Source organism: Crinia signifera, chromosome 1 (assembly GCF_055691185.1).
Source record: "Crinia signifera chromosome 1, ASM5569118v1, whole genome shotgun sequence".
Lineage (NCBI taxonomy): Eukaryota > Metazoa > Chordata > Amphibia > Anura > Myobatrachidae > Crinia > Crinia signifera.
This window is the reverse complement of record NC_139217.1, coordinates 461,915,934-461,943,182: the sequence shown is the minus strand read 5'-3', so window position 1 is coordinate 461,943,182 and position 27,249 is coordinate 461,915,934. Positions and strand designations below refer to the sequence as shown.

General features: G+C 46.7%; 1 protein-coding gene across 6 annotated transcripts in view; it reads right to left on the bottom strand.

Moving 5' to 3' along the window:
• The window catches only part of PDZD2 (PDZ domain containing 2), a 262,332-nt gene that overhangs the window by 66,252 nt on the left and 168,831 nt on the right, over nt 1-27,249 (bottom strand). For 3 of the 6 annotated variants that reach the window (XM_083155279.1, XM_083155284.1, XM_083155283.1), the window contains 4 exons: nt 24,280-24,712; nt 18,355-18,497; nt 17,059-17,191; nt 13,463-13,615 (listed from right to left, as the gene is read on the bottom strand). In XM_083155279.1, coding sequence (XP_083011405.1) covers nt 13,463-13,615; nt 17,059-17,191; nt 18,355-18,497; nt 24,280-24,712 — 862 coding nt within the window. The remainder of the gene's footprint in view (nt 1-13,462; nt 13,616-17,058; nt 17,192-18,354; nt 18,498-24,279; nt 24,713-27,249) is intronic. The other 3 variants (XM_083155280.1, XM_083155281.1, XM_083155282.1) reach the window with 3 other exon arrangements.

Below are 27,249 nucleotides of genomic sequence, written 5' to 3'. Positions count from 1 at the left end.
ACCCCGCCCGCCCCCAAAGGCCGTGATTGGTCCGTCGGTCCGACGGACCAATCACAGCCAAGGAGGGGGATTTAAACTAACGGTGACTGCACTGCAGACGCCATTCCGGTCTGGAAAGCGTGCAGTGCGGTCACCGTACCCCCCTGCCGCCATACTGACCAGAATACTTGCTGCAATACTTACCTGATCGCTGCTGATTGCTTCCTGGATCCTGTTCAATAATTGTGCCTTCCTGTGAAATTGTGCTGCTGCAGTGTACTAGCTAGATAGATAGAGAGATAGAGAGATAGATAGAGAGAGATAGAGAGAGATAGAGAGAGAGAGATAGAGAGAGATAGAGAGAGATAGAGAGAGATAGAGAGAGAGATAGTGTCAGAGAGTGCTATATTTTGTGCTGCTGCAGTGTGATATAGTTATAGATAGAGAGAGAGAGAGAGAGAGAGAGATAGAGAGAGAGGCCTACTGACAGAGTGCTATATTTTGTGCTGCTGCAGTGTGATAGTTATAGAGAGATAGAGAGAGATAGAGAGAGAGAGATAGAGAGAGATAGAGAGAGATAGTGACAGATTGTGCTATATATTTTTTATATAACTGACTGCTGCCCCCTCCTTTTGTGCTGATCAGTATAAATTAACTGATCAGCAACTTTTTGGGGGCGCAGGTTTTTTTTAATATATAGATATACCTGTCAGTGCTGCTGCTGCAGTGTCATAGAGTGATAGATAGTGATAGATAGTGAGAGATAGAGAGATAGAGAGAGATAGTGATAGAGAGTGCTAAATTTTGTGTCTGCTGTCCCCGCCTTTTGTGCTGATCACTATATCTGAGGTGATCAGCAACTTTTTTGGGGGTACAGAGGTTTTTTTTTTTTTATATATACCTGTCAGTTGCACCAAAGGTTGTGCACCTGCTGCACCTCACTGGTAATCAGTGTCGCATCACTGATCACCTTTTTTTTTTGTGTGTGTGCTGTGGGGTATTTTTTTAATTTTTTTTTTTACACACACTGTGATTTTGTGGGTGTCCTGTGGCCGCTGTGCGCTGATCAGTGACGTACATCACTGATCATCTTTTTCGGCACAGGGTTGATCTATTTTTTTTTTTTTTTTTGATCAAATTCCTGTTGCCTTTGAGCGCTGTTCAGTGACAGACGTTACTGACCAACATCTGTGCTCAATTTTTGGCGCAGGACCTTTTTTTTTTTTAACCCCTTCCTTTTTTTTTTTTTTAACCCCTTCATTTTTTTTTTTTTTAACACCTTCATTTTTTTTTTTTTTTATTGGTATAAAGTATTTTTTTTTTTTTCTGCACTACATACACACTACACACTACATACCCCCCGGATTGAAATAAAGTTTGTGCCCCCCCCTACACTATACACGTGTTGAAACATTTCACTACCGGTAACACAAAAATAAAAATGGCATCCCAAATGTCCTCCCAAATGTCCTCCCAAATGTCCTCCCAATCATCCAGGAGAATGTATTCAGTGGAGGAGGCATATGCCATGCTTGCTTCTGACTCTGACACAGCCAGTGATGCAAGCGGGGAATTTGAAGGATTTGCCTTAAGCTCCTCTTCCTCCTCTGCTGATGAGGGACCCCCTCAAAGACGCCCCCGTAGATCAGCTGAGATTCCCCCCCCAATAATTGATCTAGTATGGACCCCACCACCAGACAATTTTGAGCCCCAGGTTCCTGAGTTTTTGGCCATGCCAGGAATCCAATTTGATTCCACAGGTCTCAGAGAAATTGACTTTTTCAAATTATTTTTCTCTGATGATTTTATAAATTTAATGGTGGACCAAACTAATTTATATGCCCAGCAGTTTATTGCTCAAAACCCCACGTCATCATTTGCTAGGTGGACCCCTGTAGATGCAGTAGAGATGATGACGTTTTGGGGTCTGGTGTTTCATATGGGCATAGTAAAAAAGCCAGAAATTAGGCAATATTGGAGTACAGATGTTCTGTACAGTACTCCATTTTACCGTATGGCCATGCCCCGGACTCGATTTGAGACAATTCTTAAATTCATACATTACACCGATAATGCACAGTGCCCACCCAGAGATGATCCCACCTTTGACCGGCTATTCAAAGTCAGGCCGGTCATTGATCATTTCAGTGCCAAATTTGAAGAGGTGTACATCCCTGAAAAATTTATTTGTATCGACGAGTCCCTTATACATTTTAAAGGAAGGGTTAAATTCCGCCAGTACCTTCCCAGTAAGAGGGCAAGGTATGGCATAAAAATGTATAAACTGTGTGAAAGCACCTCAGGGTACACCCACAGGTTTAGGGTTTATGAAGGGAAGGATTCAAGAATTGAACCGCCAGAATGCCCCCCCTCCCTCGTAGGTGTTAGTGGGAAAATTGTCTGGGATTTAGTGCACCCCTTCCTGGATAAAGGTTATCACCTCTATGTGGATAACTTTTACACTAGCATCCCCCTGTTTAAGGCCCTTGGTTCAAGAGGTACAGCAGCTTGCGGTACTGTGCGCAAGAACCAAAGAGGCCTCCCAAAAACGCACATTGCCCAAGTAATGAGAAGGGGTGAAAGCAGGGGAATATGCAACGAAAATATGTTGTTGGTCAAATATAAGGACAAGAGGGATGTCCTTATACTGACAACAATTCACGGAGACAGTACCACCTCCGTCCCTGTACGAGGTACCAGTACCCACACCTCAAAACCTAATTGTATCCTGGATTACAATAGGTACATGGGCGGAGTGGATCTTTCAGATCAGGTACTGAAGCCGTACAGTGCCCTGCGGAAAACAAAAATCTGGTACAAGAAGGTGGCCGTGTATATCATCCAGATGGCACTGTATAACGCTTACGTGCTATTCCGTTCTACCGGCCAGAGGGGGACATTTATGCACTTTCAAGAGGAAGTCATAAAGGGCCTAATATTTGGGAACCAGCAGGCAGAGGGCCCCAGTACTTCTAGTACTGGCCCCCGTATTGTACCAGGGCAGCATTTTCCTGATGAAATCCCCTCCACTGGAAAAAAGGGCAGGACACAAAAAAGGTGCAAAGTTTGCTATAAAAAGGGAATAAGAAAGCAAACTATTTTCCAGTGTGACACTTGCCCCGACAAACCCGGCCTATGTATAAAGGAGTGTTTTAAATTATACCACACATCTATGGAATATTAGGTTCATAATTTCACCGTGCTTCGGGGGTCTTGCTAATGCCACATAGCACCCACCATTCATTCCACCAGAATCTGAGCCGCAAAATCCAAAAATCACTCCTTCCCTTCTGAGTCCTGCCATGCACCCAACTGGTATTTTTTGGTCACATGTGAGGCATTGCCGTACTTGGGAGAAATTGGGGCACAGATTTTGGGGTGCTTTTTCTCCTTCATTCCTTGTGAAATTGAAAAATTTTGAGCCAGAACTGCATTTTTGTGTAAAAAAATGTAATTTTTCATGTTCACTGCCCACTTGTATCAAAATTGGTGAAACCCCTGGGGGTTTGAAATGTACACTCTACCCCTAGATGAATTCCCTGAGGGGTGTACTTCGCAAAATGGGGTGACTTGTGGGGGGGTTCCACTGTATTGGTGCAACATAGCACCCACCATTCATTCCACCAGAATCTGAGCTGCAAAATCCAAAAAATCACTCCTTCCGTTCTGAGTCCTGCCATGCACCCAACTGGTATTTTTTGGTCACATGTCAGGCATTGCCGTACTCGGGAGAAATTGGGGCACAGATTTTGGGGTGCTTTTTCTCCTTCATACCTTCTGAAAATGAAAAATTTTGAGCCAGAACTGCATTTTTGTGTAAAAAAAATGTAATTTTTCATGTTCACTGCCCACTTGTATCAAAATTGGTGAAACCCCTGGGGGTTTGAAATGTACACTATACCCCTAGATGAATTCCCTGAGGGGTGTAGTTTGCAAAATGGGGTGACTTGTGGGGGGGTTCCACTGTATTGGTGCTTGGGGGGTCTTGCTAATGCGACATAGCACCCACCAAAATTCCACCAGAATCTGAGCTGCAAAATCCACAAAATCACTCCTTCCGTTCTGAGTCCTGCCATGCACCCAACTGGTATTTTATGGTCACATGTCAGGCATTGCCGTACTCGGGAGAAATTGGGGCACAGATTTTGGGGTGCTTTTTCTCCTTCATACCTTCTGAAAATGAAAAATTTTGAGCCAGAACTGCATTTTTGTGTAAAAAAATGTAATTTTTCATGTTCACTGCCCACTTGTATCAAAATTGGTGAAACCCCTGGGGGTTTGAAATGTACACTCTACCCCTAGATGAATTCCCTGAGGGGTGTAGTTTGCAAAATGGGGTGACTTGTGGGGGGGTTCCACTGTATTGGTGCTTGGGGGGTCTTGCTAATGCCACATAGCACCCACCAAAATTCCACCAGAATCTGAGCTGCAAAATCCAAAAATCACTCCTTCCCTTCTGAGTCCTGCCATGCACCCAACTGGTATTTTTTGGTCACATGTCAGGCATTGCCGTACTCGGGAGAAATTGGGGCACAGATTTTGGGGTGCTTTTTCTCCTTCATACCTTCTGAAAATGAAAAATTTTGAGCCAGAACTGCATTTTTGTGTAAAAAAATGTAATTTTTCATGTTCACTGCCCACTTGTATCAAAATTGGTGAAACCCCTGGGGGTTTGAAATGTACACTCTACCCCTAGATGAATTCCCTGAGGGGTGTAGTTTGCAAAATGGGGTGACTTGTGGGGGGGTTCCACTGTATTGGTGCTTGGGGGGTCTTGCTAATGCCACATAGCACCCACCAAAATTCCACCAGAATCTGAGCTGCAAAATCCAAAAATCACTCCTTCCCTTCTGAGTCCTGCCATGCACCCAACTGGTATTTTTTGGTCACATGTCAGGCATTGCCGTACTCGGGAGAAATTGGGGCACAGATTTTGGGGTGCTTTTTCTCCTTCATACCTTCTGAAAATGAAAAATTTTGAGCCAGAACTGCATTTTTGTGTAAAAAAATGTAATTTTTCATGTTCACTGCCCACTTGTATCAAAATTGGTGAAACCCCTGGGGGTTTGAAATGTACACTATACCCCTAGATGAATTCCCTGAGGGGTGTAGTTTGCAAAATGGGGTGACTTGTGGGGGGGTTCCACTGTATTGGTGCTTGGGGGGTCTTGCTAATGCGACATAGCACCCACCAAAATTCCACCAGAATCTGAGCTGCAAAATCCACAAAATCACTCCTTCCGTTCTGAGTCCTGCCATGCACCCAACTGGTATTTTATGGTCACATGTCAGGCATTGCCGTACTCGGGAGAAATTGGGGCACAGATTTTGGGGTGCTTTTTCTCCTTCATACCTTCTGAAAATTAAAAATTTTGAGGCAGAACTGCATTTTTGTGTAAAAAAATGTAATTTTTCATGTTCACTGCCCACTTGTATCAAAATTGGTGAAACCCCTGGGGGTTTGAAATGTACACTATACCCCTAGATGAATTCCCTGAGGGGTGTACTTTGCAAAATGGGGTGACTTGTGGGGGGGTTCCACTGTATTGGTGCAACATAGCACCCACCATTCATTCCACCAAAATCTGTGCTGCAAAATCCAAAAATCACTCCTTCCCTTCTGAGTCCTGCCATGCACCCAACTGGTATTTTTTGGTCACATGTGAGGCATTGCCGTACTCGGGAGAAATTGGGGCACAGATTTTGGGGTGCTTTTTCTCCTTCATACCTTCTGAAAATTAAAAATTTTGAGCCAGAACTGCATTTTTGTGTAAAAAAATTTAATTTTTCATTTTCAATGCCCACTTGTATCAAAATTGGTGAAACCCCTGGGGGTTTGAAATGTACACTATACCCCTAGATGAATTCCCTGAGGGGTGTAGTTTGCAAAATGGGGTGACTTGTGGGGGGGTTCCACTGTATTGGTGCTTGGGGGGTCTTGCTAATGCGACATAGCACCCACCAAAATTCCACCAGAATCTGAGCTGCAAAATCCAAAAATCACTCCTTCCCTTCGGAGTCCTGCCATGCACCCAACTGGTATTTTTTGGTCACATGTGAGGCATTGCCGTACTCGGGAGAAATTGGGGCACAGATTTTGGGGTGCTTTTTCTCCTTCATTCCTTGTGAAAATTAAAAATTTTGAGCCAGAACTGCATTTTTGTGTAAAAAATTTAATTTTTCATTTTCAATGCCCAGTTGTACCACAATTGGTGAAACCCCTGGGGGTTTGAAATGTACACTATACCCCTAGATGAATTCCCTGAGGGGTGTAGTTTGCAAAATGGGGTCACTTGTGGGGGGGTTCCTAAATTTTAGCATCTTATGGTGCCTAGAAACCTACATGGTGCCTAAAAAATAATCTCAGAAAAAGGAGTCTCCAAAATCAAGTAGGTGCTCCTTCTATTATGAAGCCTGTGGTTTGGTCAACGTGCACACTAGGGCCACATATAGGATATTTATGAAAACAAAAGAATTGGGGGAATCAATTTTTAGTCACATTTCTCTAGTAAAATGTACTGTGTTCCTTAGAAAAATGTATTAAAATTGCAAATCTGCAAAAAAAAAGAAATTTTGAAATTTCACCTACACTTTGTTTTAATTCCTGTGAAACACCTAAAGGGTTAACAAACTTCCAAAATGCTGTTTTGAATACTGTGAGGGGTGCAGTTTTTGAAATGGCATCATTTATGGGGGTGTCTCACATACAAGTCCCTCAAAGTCACATCAGAACTGAACTGGTCCCTAAAAAAATCAGTGTTTGAAATTTTCTTGAAAATTTGAGAATTTGCTATTCATATTGTAAGCCTCCTAGTGTCCAAAAAAATTAAAAGGAAGTTGAAATAATGATGGAAATATAAAGTAGACATATGGTCTATGTTAGTTATTAACTATTTTGAGTGGTATGATTATTTGTCTCACAAGCAGAAAATTTAACATTTTGCAAATCGCTAAATTTTCCATTTTTTCACGACATTTTGGTATTTTTCACAAAAAAACACAGACTGTATCGACCCAAATTTACCACTAATTTGAAGTACAATGTGTCACGAAAAAACAATCTCAAAATCACTGGGATAAGTAAAAGCAAAAAAAAGTTATCCCCACTTAAGTGAGACATGTCAGATTTGAAAAAAATGGCTCTGTCAGGAACGCCAAAACTAGCTCTGTCAGGAAGGGGTTAATAAAAGTACCCCTTTGTGTCTGCATAGTTCCTCTGGTATTAATCCAATACGATTTGCCGTTCCGTGCGTTTAAACATGGCGGCCTCCCTAGAAACGCAGTTGGGGGACGCGTGTCTGCAATACTGCTCAGTACGAAATATAAATATTTTACAGTTCGGGGAGGAAGTTGTATTTTATAGGTCTGAGGCAGATTCTCACACAGGCCTCCCTTTCATGGCTTCTAGCGCTTTAACATATGGCCGTGCTTACGTGAGGAGGTTATTACTGGGGTTAGGCCAGAGATTTCCACTGAAGAATTCCAGATTGTCAGCTGCGCATCGGTTTATCTGCCTCAAACCCAGACCCCCCCCCCCCTCCCCTCCGAGCAGATGCAGGAAACAAGCAAAGCAAGTGCCGTATATTGTAACTCCCAACGCGGCAGATTGGAGTAGGGGGGATCTACGTCAAACCAAGGGTGCGGGATGCATCACAGTTGGCACAGCCAACATTTCGTTGATGGATGGGAGGAATGGGTGTGGATTGTCAGATATACGGTATCTAGACAGTCAATAGTTTGACCCCAAAAGGTTGACATGCAGGGTCATGAAAAAGTTAGTCACATGAGTTTTTCACAATTTTTGGATGTCAATGTCTACAACTGTCGACATGGACTCCCAGTTAGTGGGATGCGTACTTTGGTGCTCAGTGCCTCGGTACGCTCCCTCTGGGATGGTGATGTAAGAACATGCTGGTTTAAAAAAAATTAAGAAAATCATTTCGTATGGAGCCAGTTAACCTACCGGTATATTTTTGGTTTGTGGGAGAAAACAGGAGTACCCGGAGGAAACCCACTCAAGCACAGGGAGAATATACAAACTCCGCACAGTTATGGCCATGGTGGAGCCGCCATAATGAAAATGGACCTAACTAGAGAAGACCAATTTAGGAAGGTAATTTATTATGTCAAAAGGCAATTAACATACCACTAAGTTTTCAGATTGTCAGAGGATACCGGAGCCTTTGGAAGACACCCATGCAGACACGGAACAATCACCAATTCCCACAGATAATCCCGTGGTGCGAAGGCTAACCATTCTGCCACCATTATGCAATCTCAGAAAGAGGTAAAGTGGAGAATGAGAACCAGCCAATCAGCTTCTACCTGTTATTTTTCAAACCCAGTCTGTAACATGGCAGATAGAAGCTAATTGGCTGCTGCATTACCACTTCCCATTTTATCACTTTTGAAGCTTGATAGGAAGGAAGTTAGGGGCTGATTGGTTGGTACTTTACCTCTCTCCAAGCTTTGATAAAACTCCCCCAAAGTACCAACCAATCACAAATTAGTCAGAAGCCGATTGGTTGCTAAGGGCAACTCCACCACTACAATTTCAAGGCTTGATAAGCGCCCCCCCCCCCCCCCCATTAGTCTTTAAAGTTATTTGGAAGCCACTTTTAAGTGATAATAAACTGTAATTGGCTTCCATCAGCTTGTGGTCTGTATTCCGTCAGTGACATGCTTGGCAATATAACGCTAACTGGAACGAATTCTCCGCACTTCAGTGTTTTGTTGATTAGAATGACAAACAGCCGCTCCTGAGGTATGATTACAGCAACATCTCTCGGCTAACAATAGGCAGGCGGCGGTTTTGCCAAAACAGAACTCGTTTCCTTCTTCCTAAACAAACGGTCTGTTAATTATCATTTCATTATTTTATTTATTTATTTTTAAAGTAACCCTGTAGGCCTCTGTTGGCTCAGACTCGTCAGAAACCACTCACAGGATCTTGCAGCCTCCATCCTGTTTTATTCGGGAATTTATCCTGTAAAACTTGCCAAGACGTGCATTGTCCCTGGTGTCTCGCAGGAAGTCCCCCGAGCTCCCAGGCTCTCCCAGCGCTACGCTGCTGCTGCTGTTGGTGACATGAGAATTCTGTGCAGTTACTGACCTGACAGCGGCAGCTGGGGAACGGCCGTACAGATGCGCCCTAGGCTAATACAGAAGTGCCCCTCCCATATATTATAAATTAGGGGGCTACATGCTTGTTGCTAGGGGGTTAAATGCTGGTTGCCAGGGAGTTGCGTGCTCATTGCCAGGGGCTACGCGTTCATTGCCAGGGGGGTTATGCTCTCATTGCTGTGCACTCATTCCTAGGGTGTTACCAGCTCATTGCCAGAGGGTTACGTACTCATTGCCAGGGGGTTAAACGCTGGTTGTCAGAGGGTTACGTGTTCATTGCCGGTGTGGTATGACTGCCCGACAATCAGGATGGCAATCGGAATCCCAACTGCCGGTGCTCCGAAAGAAGCCCTTTGGAAGGTCGGTGGCTCGCTTCGCTCGCCACAGGTTCTATTCTCCCTCTGTGGGGGTCGTGCACCCCACAAAGGAGAATAGACCCTGTCAGTCGGGATCCCCCCTATCGGAGCACCGGCAGTTGGGATTACGAATATGGTATACTGACTGTCGGAATCCGATTGTCGGGCAGTGATTTTACACCTGTCCATTGTCCCGGGGGATTACGTGCTCGTTGCCAGGGGTTATATATATGCTCCTTGCCAGGGAGTTTCTTGCTCATTGCCTGGGGGTTACAAGCTCAGAGTGCACCAGCTCTCCCAGAATCCGTGCTTCCGGGTTGCGCTGGGCTAGCTGCCTTCCCCTGACAGACGCTAGAGGTCTAAAAGGTTTCATAGAAGACGGCAGCCATTTTTGGGAGGCTATTTTTGCAAATTCCATGCTGACCCAGCAACTCCAGGCTGCAGCCTATTGGTAGATCAGGCACTGCTAAGGCATGTGAGCGAATGGTGGGAGGAGACTGCACAACACATACGGCCGGTCACACTCTAAGGGGCTTTTTATGATTAACTGCCCCTGCAATTCAATTAAAGGGTGCAATGATAATGTGTCCAATTGGCCTAGCATTATTATCCAGGCAGTGTGCCGCTGCAAGCCACAAGCCCACAACCCTAGTTCTAGGAATCTATATGAAGCATCAGGTCACCTAAAAAAAGCCCCAAACTGTCCATTTGGCTGCAGCCTTCTAGCAATACAGATGTCTAGACGGACGCATAAAGGGGGAAGGTGGACAAAGTCACTACAAATTCACAAAGACAAATCTAAGAGACAGATACACCTGCTCGGAAGCCAGGGAAAAGGTCCATCCCTTTGGCTCGGCACAAAGACCCGAAAAATGTCTGGCACCATGGATACATGGCGTTTATCCTGCAATAATTACGCGGCTTCCTCCGCCAGGTGCTGAGGAGAACCTTCAAAAGCGAATCGATAAAAATCCATGAGAAAGAGAAGAAAACATCTGTTCCAATGGACCGCTTTCCCATATCAGCGTGCGTGGCACGTTTACGGCACTTGGCAGCTCTGAAATACATTTTTATTAAAACACCAGATACGGTTTCCCTTCTCGTCCCCCCCCAGCCCCGCACATATGATGTCAATTTAATCATGTGGAACATTAGCAGTTAGGGGGGATTTAGAGCTGTGACAGATTTCACCATCGGAGCGGCGTGGCCTGGCTAATTGTCCGCCGTTATACGTAGACGTACAAATCACTTGTGTCATGAGGATTAGTGGGCCCCTGTGGGAGCAGGTGTAATTAAGGTACGGCATTTGTGTTCCATTACTACGGAGCGCAGATAACTTCTGGCAATCATTTTCAGCTAAAATAACGAATTATGATCAGCTTGGAAATTCCACGACTGAAGGATGAAGGCGATGCCTTGTAATCTATTTAGCAGATGTTGGATTCTCATCAGTGAGCCTCTCCCGGGCAATCGGCAAAAAAGCAGCCAGCTCTCAGTTCATTGAAAAAACGTACGTCACGCCGTACAGTATGTCACGCACTCACATCGCTTACTGCTTAAAGGGGCCGAATTATATCGTGCTTAATTATGCCTAGCACAAAGTAATATGGTAGACACTAGTTAAAAGCCCGTCAAAATGACGGCTTCTGCAATGTACTTTCACTTTGAGCTGTGACAGTTTTTAGCCCACCATCTCTCCACCCCACCCCCAGTCCCGATGTGCTCCTACCTCCAATCTCTGTCTTCACAGCTCGCTCTACCCATATCCAGCAAGTTTGAAACAGATCAGTGTCCCTGCAAAAGTTGCTTTCACTTTCCGTTATGATATCTTTTAGCCCACAAAGGAGTAACTTGGTCCGTGATTTCTTCCAAAGAAGCCAAAATGGATGTTTCTATTATTTGTGTTAATAAATGCAAATATGCCATGAACTATAGAATTATAACCCCATAAAAGTGAAGTAAAATGTCTGCGTCCCACCACTTTCACAGTCCTGACATAATAAAATGATAACAGAAACCACATTCACAAAACAGACGGTACAAATGCTGCGCGCCCCGTTCTAGTACAGCATATACACAGTGCTAACAGTCGCATCACCGCACCCACCGCTTACAGGAAAGTTTCTCCCCGCCCACATCACTTTACCAAGTCACAGCATCAATTATACATGCAAATGAGCTCTTACGCATCAGCCAATCCTTCGCCATCAATAATTCTGCCACCGCTGTTTTATTCATTCGCTCATACATTTAACATACTTATGCAACAAAAACAGAATCCTGCAGTCTCTTAAAGGGAAATAATGGTCTATATCAGTGTTTTTCAACCAGTGTGCCATGGCACACTAGTGTGCCTTGAGCTATTCTCAAGTGTGCCCCCACATCTAGAGATGTCCAATCCCATTTACAGCTACCACCAGTTCAAATGTTGTTTACTGGTCTCTTCGTTTCATGCAAAGGGCCAATGTATTTTATTTTTGTTACCTGTGGGGACCAGTGTGATTGTTTTTAATGTGGGGGCCAATAGGTTTTTTTTTTCCTGTGGTGGCCAATGTGTTTTGCTCTGTGGCAATGTGTTTTGCCCTTAGGGTGTGCCTTGGCAATTTAAAGTCTTATTTAGTGTGCCGCAAGGTAAAAAGGTTGAAAATCACTGTCTATATTAAGGTATTTTGCAAGCAAAGTAATACCCCTTTTACAGCAGCCAAAATAACCAGAGTTTTTGCACAGGAGAGAGCATAAAAACCTGGGTTTGCTGGTGGTGTAACCGCTCCCATTTGAAATGACCCGAATCGTGAGACCCGGCATTTCAACCCGGGTAGCAAGCAGGGTTGAACACGCTGTGCAGTGTAAACGGGTAACCCGGGTCACCCGTTCACTGACATCACCTGCCCGGCATTATACCGGGTGGAGACGCCGGTGTGAAAGGGGTGCGACCCGGATTGTAGGTATAATAGGGGTATTATTTAGCCTGGCAAATATAATCTAAATCATGTTAACTAGAACTTCAGTTAATTAAGTTTATGTTTGCACAGAATCAAATATAAAGTACAGTAGAGGGTATACATATATATATATACAAACACATATCTCTATATACACACACACACACACACACACACACACACACACAACTCTGGATTGGACTACTATAAAACTACAACCAGCTAAAGAAAGAAGTATCAAGACAGTTCGAGAAATTGAGCGGCAGAGCCGTGCAGAGGGTGGTACAGCCAGAAGCCGAGGGGGATTGGCACTGCCCATACCTATTGCAATCACTGCGACTTTGTTAGCGGAGAGGAGCCAGAGAGGAGGAAGAGGAGGAAGGAGCGGAGAAGAGGCGGCACGGATACAGTGTAGCAGAGAGAACTGGATAGCGATCCGCCCAATGCACAAGAACATGCAGCAGAGGTAAGTGCTTCCGTCGCACAGCAGAACGCAGAGCAACCAAACTACTATGACCCCCAAGGTGGTCCGGGTAAAGAGTTAGTTCTGATAACAGGACGTGGGTCAAATATTTTTTTTAATTCCCATCGCTTTAAGATAACAGGATATTGGATAATCTGCTCTGTAATATAAAAAAAAAAGATTTACCAAAGAGTGCAACCCGGATTTGCCCATTTGTTTTTTTGATGGTGCAATCCACCCGCATGAATTCTCCCAATTGAATGTTAAATTACTACAACTCGACAAATTTCCAAACTAAATAATTAAAAATTAATTCCAAATTTAATTGTAAAAAAAATAATATTGAGAAAAAGAAAATAGAGGCGTTCTGCTTTGTGTCCCTTTAACTGCATCCCTCACTGGTCACAGAAAATGCCACTTGCAAAGCTGTTAATGTGACAAGTTTAACGGCTGTAGCAGAGCTTAGAACGTTATTATCTTGTGCTAAAAACAAGATGACCTCATGTATTTTTTCCTCCTAAGGGCCCGCAGCCGGAGCACAGGAAAGTCTGGAGCATTTATGGGCCCGAGAGTTGTGTCTGCTCTGGATAGTCACTTACAGCTGCCGGGGGCACCCCGCATCCCTTCTCCTCTTCCCCATCTGGCTCCACGTTCTCCTTATTGTCAGTGTGAGTGTCCTGCGCGGCGCAGGCGCTCACTAAGTCTGGCAGACTCGTGGATGGGTATTTGCAGAAGTCCACGTCTGTGCCGTCCTTAAAACAAAGAAAATGTAATGTTAAAACAATGTGTCAGGGTGGGGGGATAAAGGGTTGTCCGAGCTTTGTGCTCTTTAATTAACAATAGGCGACGGAGCGTTTATTTGGGTAAGCGACAATGACGTCCCCCATGGTCACGGGCCTGACTCATATAGAAATAAATAAGGATCATTGCACTTATTAGGATATGCTGTGGAAGGGCCAAGTTGTGTACTTGTCTTTGTACATTTGTGTATTAGGACCCTTTAAAAACTTGGCGTTTAGGCTAAACCAAGCAGTTCTGAGTAAGTATGAACTTACCTTTGGGTGTATGAACTTATTCCAACATTATGGTTAAAAAAATGTAAGGACGGAGTTGCTGGTAATCCTACAGTATATACTAAAAGGCTAATGCTCCTTACCTCTACGGGGGGAATTCAAGAGTGACATGCTGGAGGCCACTAGATGGCACCCAAAGGATCAATTCAAGTGTGGCACCGCTCTAGAGCGCGCCGCAGCCGCCGCCAATGAAATTGATGTTTCTCTTCCATAATTTTACTATAATCTGCAATGAACATCCTATTTTTATGGACTGTGAAATACCCTGTGTCGACCTTTTGACTGTCAACCTAGCCATTGTTGACCTAATGCTTGTGTTGACCTTCCAACCTTGGCCAAGTCGACCTTAGCCATGTCAACCTTCAGTGGTTGACTTAAGGCATGTCACCCTAATATGTAAAGACACATATTATAGATCTCCAGGACGTTGCTATTGGTAACTGCCCCCCACAAACCTGAATCTACATACAAGGGGAGTGGGACATGGTAAATAACAGGAGCTAGGACACAGGTAAGCACAGGTGAACATGGGAGGAAAGTAACACAGGTAAACAAGGCAGGGAGTGATACGACCAACCCAGATAAATAGATCTTAAATTGGAAATGATATTTATATATAAGGACGGGAGGAGTATCCCCAACCCAGGATACTGTGTGGGTGTAATAGGTGTCATCCTGTTTACTATCTTATCCTATAAATGTCATCCGTCTGTCTCTGGCCTGGGGTGAGATTAGAATTGTGTAATTCGAACTCTTCCATTGTCACAGTAATATACTATGAAATCCGGAAGTCGCTAAGCACCTGTCAGTCTTGTATCTGACGTTCACACCCATCAAGTAAGTGATGGCCGGGAACAGGGAATAAGGCATAATAAGGAGGGGGGGGGGGGATAAGGCATAACTAATCTTTTTTGTTCATAATCAACTTTATCGCTCTCTAGTGCTTAGTACATGGACCCCATAGCCTGTAATAAAAACACTGCGTGTGATCCGTCCAACATATGGGGCACATCGTCTAGTGTGATCTGATCCGGCAGATCGGAATGACATATGGGTCACATCGTCTAGTGTGATCTGTGATCTGATCCAGCAGATAGGAACGACATATGGGTCACATCGTCTAGTGTGATCTGTGATCTGATCAGTTACATCAGAACGACGTATGGGTCACATCGTCTAGTGTGATCTGCGATCTGATCCGGCAGATCGGAAGGACGTATGGGTCACATCGTCTAGTGTGATCTGTGATCTGAACCGTTAGATCAGAACGACGTATGGGTCACATCGTCTAGTGTGATCTGCGATCTGATCCGGCAAATAGGAAAGACGTATGGGTCACATCGTCTAGTGTGATCTGTGATGTGATCCGTCAGATCAGAATGACGTATGGGTCACATCGTCTAGTGTGATCTGCGATCTGATCCGGCAGATCGGAATGACGTATGGGTCACATCGTCTAGTGTGATCTGTGATCTGATCAGTTACATCAGAACGACGTATGGGTCACATCGTCTAGTGTGATCTGCGATCTGATCCGGCAAATAGGAAAGACGTATGGGTCACATCGTCCAGTGTGATCTGTGATGTGATCCGTCAGATCAGAATGACGTATGGGTCACATCGTCTAGTGTGATCTGCGATCTGATCCGGGAGATCGGAATGACGTATGGGTCACATCGTCTAGTGTGATCTGCGATCTGATCCGGCAAATAGGAAAGACGTATGGGTCACATCGTCCAGTGTGATCTGTGATGTGATCCGTCAGATCAGAATGACGTATGGGTCACATCGTCTAGTGTGATCTGCGATCTGATCCGGCAAATAGGAAAGACGTATGGGTCACATCGTCCAGTGTGATCTGTGATGTGATCCGTCAGATCAGAATGACGTATGGGTCACATCGTCTAGTGTGATCTGTGATCTGATCCAGCAGATAGGAACGCAGTATGGGACACATCGTCTAGTGTGATCTGTGATCTGATCCGGCAGATCGGAACGCCGTATGGGTCACATTGTCTAGTGTGATCCGTGATCTGATCCGGCAGATCGGAACGCCGTATGGGTCACATTGTCTAGTGTGATCCGTGATCTGATCCGGCAGATCGGAACGAGGTATGGGTCACATTGTCTAGTGTGATCTGTGATCTGATCCGGCAGATCGGAACGACATATGGGGCACATCGTCTAGTGTGATCTGTGTTCCGATACAGTGGATTGGACCCTCATATGCGGCACATTGTCTAGTGTGATCTATGATCTGATCTGGCAGATTGGACCGACATATGGTGCACATTATCTAGTGCAGGGGTTCCCAATCTTTTTTGAATCACGGCACCCTAGAGTATCAGAATTTTTCCACGGCACCCCTAGGCCCAAAAAACTATATATAAAATTAAGTAGATTGTGTTTATGTGTGCTTCTTCTGTGTTTAAAGTGCATGATTTGCTTCTGTGTGTACACATATTTTATGATTGGCAGCCACCAGCACTGGTTTTGTCCATAAATAATGATCATGAATAATATGATTTGGTACTGGTCCACCAACCCGAGGCACCCCTGCAAGTGTCCCGAGGCACACCAGGGAGCCACGGCACACAGTTTGGGAACCACTGATCTAGTGTGTACCCACTATGTCACAACATCCTTGGCAGGGCCAATGGAAGACATCGTCTGTGGCGGCTGAATGTACACATTTGCTGATGCCGGCTCCCCCACCAGGTCCGGCGCGGGAAATGTCCCTGTGTAGTGTAGTACCCACAAAGTCACAACATCCTCGGCAGGGCCGATGGAAGACATAGTCATTGGCGACTAAATGTACACATTTGCTAATGCCCGCTACCCCACCAGATCCGTTGCGGGCAATGTCCCTGTGTAGTGTGTACCCACCTTTACTGTTCCAGGAATAAAATCAAAACCAGACAAATCACATTGAAGCAGATGCACTGTCTAGATACAGTAGAGGCAGCAATTATATGTTTAATCCAATGACCACCCAATCCTCAGGAAATAACTATTTTCTACTCAATCGATATACTAAATTATTGGTTCATCGCACAAAATGGCTGCCTGCATCAGAAGACAGACACATCACACTTGTTACCATGGCAACACTATAAACCTACCCTGCTGGCAACCACAAGCTGCACCAGTCCGACGGTAGCCCGGAGAATAACCACGGCTTCTTGATGCGAGAGCCCCACCAGCGACTGGCCATTTATCATCAGTAACTCGTCTCCCGCTTTTAGTCTACCATCCCTGAAAACACAGTGACATAAATCTTCAATATCGTATGGAAGTATTTAATAGAAACTAATGAAACAGAGTTTCTCACTTTTAGGGAGATGTATCAAACATTGGAGAGATGAAGGAGAAAGAGATAAAGTAGACTATAAGCTCCTTGGAGCAGGGCCCTCCTCTCTCTCGCACATCATTATTGTTATGTTTAGTTCTGTTTACCCTGTATTGTTCTAATGTGTGCCCTCTGTACGGCGCTGCCATGCCAACCACTTGTGGCGCTTAATAAATAAAATGGGTACTTGTGTATTTGCAGGGCGCCCACTAAGCTATTTGCTTACTGGTCTATTCTGCGTAGTGTAATCGCATCGCATGGCACGTTTTCGTGTGATGCGACGCGATCTCACTGGCCGCGGATGGCATCGCATCCCACGCAAAATCGCATCGATCGCATGCGATTTAGCACAACACCCCCAGTATACATGTCTATTCGATGCAATTGGATTTAGCACACCCCCACTATCCACGTCACGCCAAAACGTGGCGAGCCCCACGAGGGGACGCGGAACGCGTCCTCACAACCTTTTCATACCCCCACTTTCCACGTCGGCGTGGAGTTGATTTTATAAAGTGTGGCAAGCATAGCGAGCTACCGTGCCCGAAGCGTGGCGAGGGGACACGGAACACATGTAAAGTAATCCGCATCCCCTCGCGGTGCTCGCCATGCTTCGGGCTCGGTGGCTCGCTGCGCTTGCCACACTTTAGAAAATCAACTCCACGCCAACGTGGATAGTGGGGGTATGAAAAGGTCGGGAGGACGCGGAGCGTGTCCCCTAGCGGGGCTCGCTGCACTCGCCACACTTCGCCACGATTATTCTACACAGTTTGATACACCTCCCCCTTTGCATCGAGTAATTTGTCTTTTCTCCCTCAAACTATTCAAGGGAGCAGATGAACTTCCTCTGGTAGTTATATATCTAGGTCAAAGGAAGTGTTGCTAAATTCTAGATCAGTTCCTGGGATGTTATTGAGAAGTTAAGGAAAAAACAACATTTCCATCTCACGTATACACAGATAATACAGAACCGGCGACACACGTGTAATATACTGATACAGTGACAAACAGGTGACACAGTGTAAACAAGGGACAAGCTATCGACGCATTCTGGAATTCCGGTGATTACCTGTCGGCTGTTCCTCCCTCTTCTACGTGGGCAATGATAATACCATGAGGAGAACGCTTCGAACCTCGGCCACCGGTGATTTGGACTCCCAGCCCTTCCGATCCCTTTACTATGTGCATCTTCCATATGCAGCAGCTCTCCTGCTGGAAGAGAGACGGTCAGATGGATCTGGTGCGTGTAGGTCTATGACAGTGACAGTGCTGGATAACGTAAGGCAGAGGTTCCCAAACGCGGTCCTGAAGGCACCCCAACAGTCCAGGTTTTAGGTATATCCATGACTCAGCACTGATGGTTAAATCAGACTGACTAACTAATTAAGTCACCTGTGGCCAAGCATGGATAAACTTAATACCTGGACTGTTGGGGTGCCTTGAGGACCGTGTTTGGGAACCTCTGACGTAAGGCGTATGAAGTACAGGTCCAACATGGTGCAATATACAGAATGGAAGCTCCAAGTCCTGGCAATGACAGTCATACACACGGACGTTCACCAGGGAAGGCCTTATAGTGGTATAGAGGCAGATGGGCGACCACCAGTAGAGGCTGCTGCGGCTGGGCCCATGTCTGAATCAAGTGCGGTAGGGGAAGGCTGTGGAGGGGAGGGGGGTCATTAGGCATTTAGAGGGAGGTCAGGCACTAGGGGGTTAGGGTAAGGGTAGGCTGTATAAGTTGGGGGAGGGAAAGTTAAGTTAGGCACCAGGGGGCCAGATGCACTAAGTTTCAAAAAGTGATCAAGTGGAGAGTGATAAACAGCCAGCCAATCAGCTCCTAACTGTCATGTTACAGGTTGTTTTTAAAAAAAATGACAGGTGGGAGCTGATTGGCTGGTTGTTTATCACTCTGTTTTATCACTTTTGGAAGCTTGATCCATCCGGCCCGGGTATGGGTCATTACGTCAACGTGCACTGAAGGTTGACATGGCTTAGGTAGACACATGACATAGGCCGACATGGCTAAGGTTGACACAAGCATTAGGATCTCCTCACGTGCAGGCCCTTTTAGAGTTGGTCAGAGATTATAGTAAGCGCCACACTCGCAGGCAGGACATTATAACGGTGTTACAGGACACACCAGATGGAGGGCATCAGATCCTCTCACTTTGTAGTTAATTCTATTCTATGCACAGCGGGCAATCATAAGGAAGCGTCAGGGGGCAGGATAATCCCATTATACTGTACCCCCTGTGAGGGACTGATGCATTCACTGCACCTTCTGTAACACTCGCCAGCATTATGGTCATTCAGATATCTGATTCTAAGCAGACAAACCGAGGGCAGCAGTACCAGGACGCCAGGCTTTACCACCCAGCACAGATACAGCAGACAAGCAGTTCTCCTTCTGAGGGCAGCAGTGCCAGGACGCCAGGCTATTATACCACCCAGCACAGATACAGCAGACAAGCGGTTCTCCTTCTGAGGGCAGCAGTACCAAGACCCCATGCTATTATACCACCCAGCACAGATACAGCAGACAAGCGGTTCTCCTTCTGAGGGCAGCAGTACCAAGACCCCATGCTATTATACCACCCAGCACAGATACAGCAGACAAGCGGTTCTCCTTCTGAGGGCAGCAGTACCAGGACCCCAGGCTATTATACCACCCAGCACAGATACAGCAGACAAGCGGCTCTCCTTACCAAGGGCAGCAGTACCAGGACGCCAGGCTAATATACCACCCAGCACAGATACAGCAGACAAGCGGTTCTCCTTCTGAGGGCAGCAGTGCCAGGACGCCAGGCTATTATTCCACCCAGCACAGATACAGCAGACAAGCGGCTCTCATTACCAAGGGCAGCAGTGCCAGGACGCCAGGCTATTATACCACCCAGCACAGATACAGCAGACAAGCGGTTCTCCTTCTGAGGGCAGCAGTACCAGGACCCCAGGCTATTATACCACCCAGCACAGATACAGCAGACAAGCGGCTCTCCTTACCAAGGGCAGCAGTGCCAGGACGCCAGGCTATTATACCACCCAGCACAGATACAGCAGACAAGCGGTTCTCCTTCTGAGGGCAGCAGTGCCAGGATGCCAGGCTATTATTCCACCCAGCACAGATACAGCAGACAAGCGGTTCTCCTTACCCGAGGGCAGCAGTACCAGGACCCCAGGCTATTATACCACCCAGCACAGATACAGCAGACAAGCGGTTCTCCTTCTGAGGGCAGCAGTGCCAGGACGCCAGGCTATTATACCACCCAGCGCAGATACAGCAGACAAGCAGTTCTCCTTCTGAGGGCAGCAGTACCAGGATGCCAGGCTATACCACCCAGCAGACAAGCGGTTCTCCTTACTGAGGGCAGCAGTACCAGGATGCCAGGCTATACCACCCAGCACAGATACAGCAGACAAGCGGTTCTCCTTCTGAGGGCAGCAGTGCCAGGACGCCAGGCTATTATTCCACCCAGCACAGATACAGCAGACAAGCGGCTCTCATTACCAAGGGCAGCAGTGCCAGGACGCCAGGCTATTATACCACCCAGCACAGATACAGCAGACAAGCGGTTCTCCTTCTGAGGGCAGCAGTACCAGGACCCCAGGCTATTATACCACCCAGCACAGATACAGCAGACAAGCGGCTCTCCTTACCAAGGGCAGCAGTGCCAGGACGCCAGGCTATTATACCACCCAGCACAGATACAGCAGACAAGCGGTTCTCCTTCTGAGGGCAGCAGTGCCAGGATGCCAGGCTATTATTCCACCCAGCACAGATACAGCAGACAAGCGGTTCTCCTTACCCGAGGGCAGCAGTACCAGGACCCCAGGCTATTATACCACCCAGCACAGATACAGCAGACAAGCGGTTCTCCTTCTGAGGGCAGCAGTGCCAGGACGCCAGGCTATTATACCACCCAGCGCAGATACAGCAGACAAGCAGTTCTCCTTCTGAGGGCAGCAGTACCAGGATGCCAGGCTATACCACCCAGCAGACAAGCGGTTCTCCTTACTGAGGGCAGCAGTACCAGGATGCCAGGCTATACCACCCAGCACAGATACAGCAGACAAGCGGTTCTCCTTCTGAGGGCAGCAGTGCCAGGACGCCAGGCTATTATACCACCCAGCACAGATACAGCAGACAAGCGGTTCTCCTTACTGAGGGCAGCAGTGCCAGGACGCCAGGCTATTATACCACCCAGCACAGATACAGCAGACAAGCGGTTCTCCTTCTGAGGGCAGCAGTACCAGGATGCCAGGCTATACCACCCAGCGCAGATACAGCAGACAAGCAGTTCTCCTTACTGAGGGCAGCAGTGCCAGGACGCCAGGCTATTATACCACCCAGCGCAGATACAGCAGACAAGCGGTTCTCCTTCTGAGGGCAGCAGTGCCAGGACGCCAGGCTATTATACCACCCAGCACATATACAGCACACATACACTGTACAGTCCCTGAATGGGTTACTGAGTTGCCAGGCCTGTCAGGAATGTAGAGTATGGCCGCAGCAATAGCCCCATAACACAGCCCTTTATGTATCTGCATTCCAGCAAACTCTGAAACTTGTCAAACAAATAAATGTATCCGTATTATATTACAAAGACGGGAGGAGGAATGCCATGAATTTCTAATTAATGCATGGCAATAACTAAGGACTGATTAACTGGTGGCGGCACAGTACTCTACTGTACTGTAATGTAATGTACTGTACTGTAATGTAAAGCATCCTGATAATGCAACCAGGGGCGGAACACCCAGTCGCGGGGTCCCACACTAATGAATGTCCTAACAGAGAGGCTTCAATACACTTGCTCATAGCTAGGGGCCCCATGTAGCGGAGGGGATGGTATTGCCAGGACCCCTCAACATAGGGCCACAGATTATTCTCGTTGAAATATGAGCTCGACGAACTACACCTCACCTTTGAGGTGAAGTACCACCAGTGACCACTAGAGGCCACTCAAAGGACCACATTACTCAACTGAAAGTGAAAGCAAAATGACATACCTCCCAACTTTTGAAGTTGGGAGGTCGGGACGTTCGCGCGGCGAAGCCGTGTGCGCTCCCGAAAAGGGGCGTGGCCTCGAGAAAAGGGGGCGTGGTCTCACGGGGTGACGCGAAATCCGGCCACGCCCCCGTTTTCGCCACTCGTCGTAATATTATCGTGGTTTATATCTCCCAACCGTCTCGGGAAGCCGGGACTGCTGTAAGCAGTACCGGGACGACGGGACATCGGCCGTAAATCGTGAATGTCCCGCCGAATCCGGGACGGTTGGGAGGTATGAAAATGATCAGTTTAAATCTAGCTGGGTATGGAGAGGGGAGACAGGGCTTAGGTAGTCACCTGAAATAGGCATTAGGTCAACGATGGACAGGTCGACAGTCAAAGGGTGGACATCAGTTTTTCATGGTTTTTTTTAGCCGACTTGTGCCGACATCAACTACGGCGTGGTGGGAGAATATAACAGTCTGCCGAGCGCAGTGGGGGGGATGCGGTACACTCGGAACAAAAATAGTGATAAAAACTTATGTCGACCTATTCAATGTCAACCTTCCCATTAAAAGGCACCGTCACCCCTAGACTACACCGCCGGATGAAGCAACTGTTAGCATCCCGGAGCCCTGAATAACCCAGCATGTGTCCATGTGTCATTCCAACGGCTGCAAAGGAAACACTGGGGTTCTGCGTTCGTGTTACTTGGGTATACTGGAAGTTCAAACAATCAATATTGTCGCTGGCAGCCGGCTTTGCCGTGTTTATATCAGATGTGTGCAGGCGCGCCTGTTTATTTGGAACATACTCGTTAAATACACATGTGCTAGTCTAAATATTTAGGGACCGGACTGCAGTCCAGCTGAGGGTCGGATTCAATTTATTTACCTGCTGTCAATTTCTAACCAATGGAAAAGCAGAAATATGTTCCGGGTGGGAAACCTATATCATACGGGGATTACAGCTGCTACTACCTAAATCCTAAACACACATTTCGGGAAGCCCCGGTAGACACTGGGAAGATACTGTACTGTAGTAGTGTAATCATCTATTGAGACAATTAGATATGCCTGTGTCAGAAAAGATTAGCCCCATGTAGTTAAGCAATTACACACAGGAAACGATGTATTATAAATAATTATACTGTATTATAATCATTTTGCTTGAGTCAACATAAGTATCTTCTTATCCCCTGACTATAGGGCCGTATTCAAATGAAGATTGTTTTGTATTCGGCCTCTTAGAAATTGCAGCTTTGTTGTTGCCAGCGGTAACCTTGTTGGCAAGGACCGGTGGTTTTGTAATAGGTGCGACTTATTTAATAAGGATGGTGCAGGTACCTGTTCTGATTACATTATAGTTGTACCCCGCTGTACAGCCGCATTACTTTTTTTATATTTGAAAATTGAATTGAAAAAGTTAACGGTTTAAATACAGGGGTATGCTGGTGGTCCTTAACCGCAGACACGAGCATAAGAACAGTTGGTGCAGACCCAAAACTTGCACCGCTCCCATGATTCAGAGTTATTCATACATTCACAATGCCATTTAATACATCTCACCACAGTATTGGCTCCCAGTCAGAGGAGGAACTACCAATGGTGCAGCTGGTGCAGTGCACCGGGGTCACTGAGGATTAAGGAGCCCACTGCTGCCCCCGTCACCCACTGTTTTTTTTTCCTGTCACACTCTGCCTCCCCCTGCCTCTTCCTGTCACCCACTACTGTGGAGGAGGGGACCAAATTATAGTTTTGCGCCTGGACTCCCCAACCACAAGTTCCGTCACTGCTCCCTGTATAGGGACTGGTTCCCTTGTCAGCCATGTGATGCATTTTGATAGGTTTCCTTATGAGGAATGGTGACAATTATTTGCATAATAGTTTGTGGCCTGTTGGAAGCAGGCCATACAGACCGAGTCTGGGGGCTGTGTTCAGACATGTAGCCTGATGTCACTGCCGGCTATCAGAGGGTATAGGATGGTACGAGGATCATTTTTACCTGTACGGGACAGTCACTTGATCTTGATGCCGTCCTGGCAGCCTTCGGCGTGTGGTGATCGCTCTTCTCCTCATTGTAACTGCTTTGAGAGTCCTGCCTCGTACAACCATCAAGTCCTGCGGCCTCCTCGGTAGAGTGGCCTCCATCCAGCTCCATGGCAGCACAATGCCCATTCTCATGGGCGCCCTCCTGCCCACCACCGTCACCATCCTTGCCCTCTTTGGCCAAGGTCCTTGTGATGACGCCAAATTTCCTGGTTCTCTTTCCGCTTTGTGTCGCTTTAGTGCTGGGCTGCGAGGTAGAAGTGGTTGCTTTGGGTTGACAGGTGCTGCTTTGGCCGCCATTGGAAGGAGGAAGAGGGGCTTTGCGTTTAATGCGGCGTAACATGATCAGGTAGATGAATCCGCCATTCCAGCACTGTTCCGCCAGGTAACTACAACAAAAGAAGGGACAACATTAGGTTTGCGCTTAACAAGTGCTTCGAACATCATCTAGTAATCCCATTGGTTGCTCGGCACTGGGAAATCATGTAGGCCAAAGGCTACGCATGCCAAGTGTTGACTAACGGCCGCTACAATAGAGAACAAGTACAGGACACAGGGGGGTCAGAACACAGTGACTTACAGTTATATACAATAGAGGACAAGTACAGGACACATAACCACAGCTGCATCAGCAGGGGACACTGACATAAGTATCAGGGGGCAGAACACAGTGACTTACAGGTGACTACAATAGAGGACAAGTACAGGGCACATAACCAGAGCTGCATCAGCAGGCGGCACTGACATAAGTATCAGGGGGCAGAACACAGTGACTTACAGTTATATACAATAGAGGACAAGTACAGGGCACATAACCACAGCTGCATCAGCAGGCGGCACTAACATAAGTATCGGGGGGGGGGGGGGGGGGTAGAACACAGTGACTTACAGTTATATACATTAGAGGACAAGTACAGGGCACATAACCACAGCTGCATCAGCAGGCAGCACTGACATAAGTATCAGGGGGACAGAAAACCGCAGGATTTCGTGTCACCAAAGATGGATAAAGAGAAGGAAATATACTGTACTTTGTTTCAATTGCAATAAAAAGTATAGTCTGGTGAAGCGATACAAATACATACTGGGTACAGTGGTTGGGAATGGCCGTGTATTACATATTAATATATACATTGTTATTTTACTGTCTACATGATGTAATGAGTATTTGACCCCCTTCCTTGGGTACAGAGACCCCATGGCACATGTGTAGCACATTATATAGGTATGAGGTGGGTCCCAGTGCCAGTCCTGCAGCAGCATAGATTATGTGTCTCTCCTGTTTTCTTTTGCAATAAAGACATAATTGACAAAACCTGCCAGTGCCAAGAGGTACACGACCAACGCCCCAGCAAGCAGCATGACATTAAGATAAACCATGCAACCAGATAACTACATCACTCTTATATATAGTGTAATGGTTAGTATTACTGCTTCACAGTGCTGAGGTCATGGGTTCCATTCCCACCTAACTGTGTGGAGTTTGTATATTCTCGCTGTGCTTGCGTGAGTTTCCTCCGGGTACTCCGATTTCCTCCCACAATCCAAAAATATACCGGTAGGTTCATTGGCTCCCAACAAATTAACCCTAGAATGTCTGTGTGTGCGTGTACATGTGGTAGGGAATATAGATTGTAAGCTCCACTGGGGCAGGGACTGATGTGATGTTCAAATGTACAGTGCTGCGGAATATTTGTGCGCTATATAAGAAACTGGTAATAAATAAATAAAATATCCCAGGAGAGGTCCAAAAAGTTATCCTAACAGACATCTACTGCTGGTTTCTGTGATCTGCCGCTGATCCAAAGACGTAGCACCAGATCCTCTGCCTGACCGTCAGACATCTCAGTAACCTGCAGGAACATGAGCCCCAGCCGCTGGTATAGGGTTAGGGTACTTACTGCCAGAACAGCAGCTGCAATGTCTAAAACTCACAATTCCACTAAATACAAGGCAAGATCGCATTTTCCGATGGGTTAGCCGCAAGTATTATTTAGCTCTGGAATGTATGGTGCTGGGACCACAGCAGGAATCTCCGATAACCATACCTCCCAACTTTCCACATCTTAAGACCACATCTGCGTGCTGAAGGCATGGCCTAGCGTGAGTGACGCGTGGCCTAAAAATCGCATCACTCACACTAGGTCACACCTCCTGCGGGTGCATGGCCAGAGCTCTGTGATCTGCTGGCCATGCCCCTTATTTCCAATCTGAGTGGGCAGATTGGAGAGAATAATACCGGGAACCTGCAGTCAGCACAGTGGAGGTGGGGCCTAGTAGAATAATTCTGGGAAACTGCAGTCAGCACAGTGGAGGTGGGGCCTAGTAGAATAATACAGGGAAACTGCAGTTAGCACAGTGGAGGTGGGGCCTAGTAGAATAATACCGGGAAACAGCAGTCAGCACAGCGGAGGTGGGGCCTAGTAGAATAATACCGGGAAACTGCAGTCAGCACAGTGGAGGTGGGGCCTAGTAGAATAATACCGGGAAACTGCAGTCAGCACAGTGGAGGCAGGGCATAGTAGAATAATACCGGGAAACTGCAGTCAGCACAGTGGAGGTGGGGCCTAGTAGAATAGTACCGGGAAACTGCAGTCAGCACAGTGGAGGTGGGGCCTAGTAGACTAATACTGGAAACCTGCAGTCAGCACAGTGGAGGCGGGGCCTAGTAGAGAACCTGTGGGCAGCACAGTGGAGGTGGAGCCTAACAGAAAACCTGCAGTCAGCGCAGTGGAGGCGGGGCCTAGTAGAAAACCTGTGGTCAGCACAGTGGAGGCGGGGCCTAGTAGAGAACCTGTGGTCAACATGGTGGAGGCGGGGCATAGTAGAGAACCTGTGGGCAGCACAGTGGAGGCGGGTCCTAGTTGAGAACCTGCGGACAGCACAGTGGAGGCGGGGCCTAGTAGAGAACCTGCGGTCAGCATAG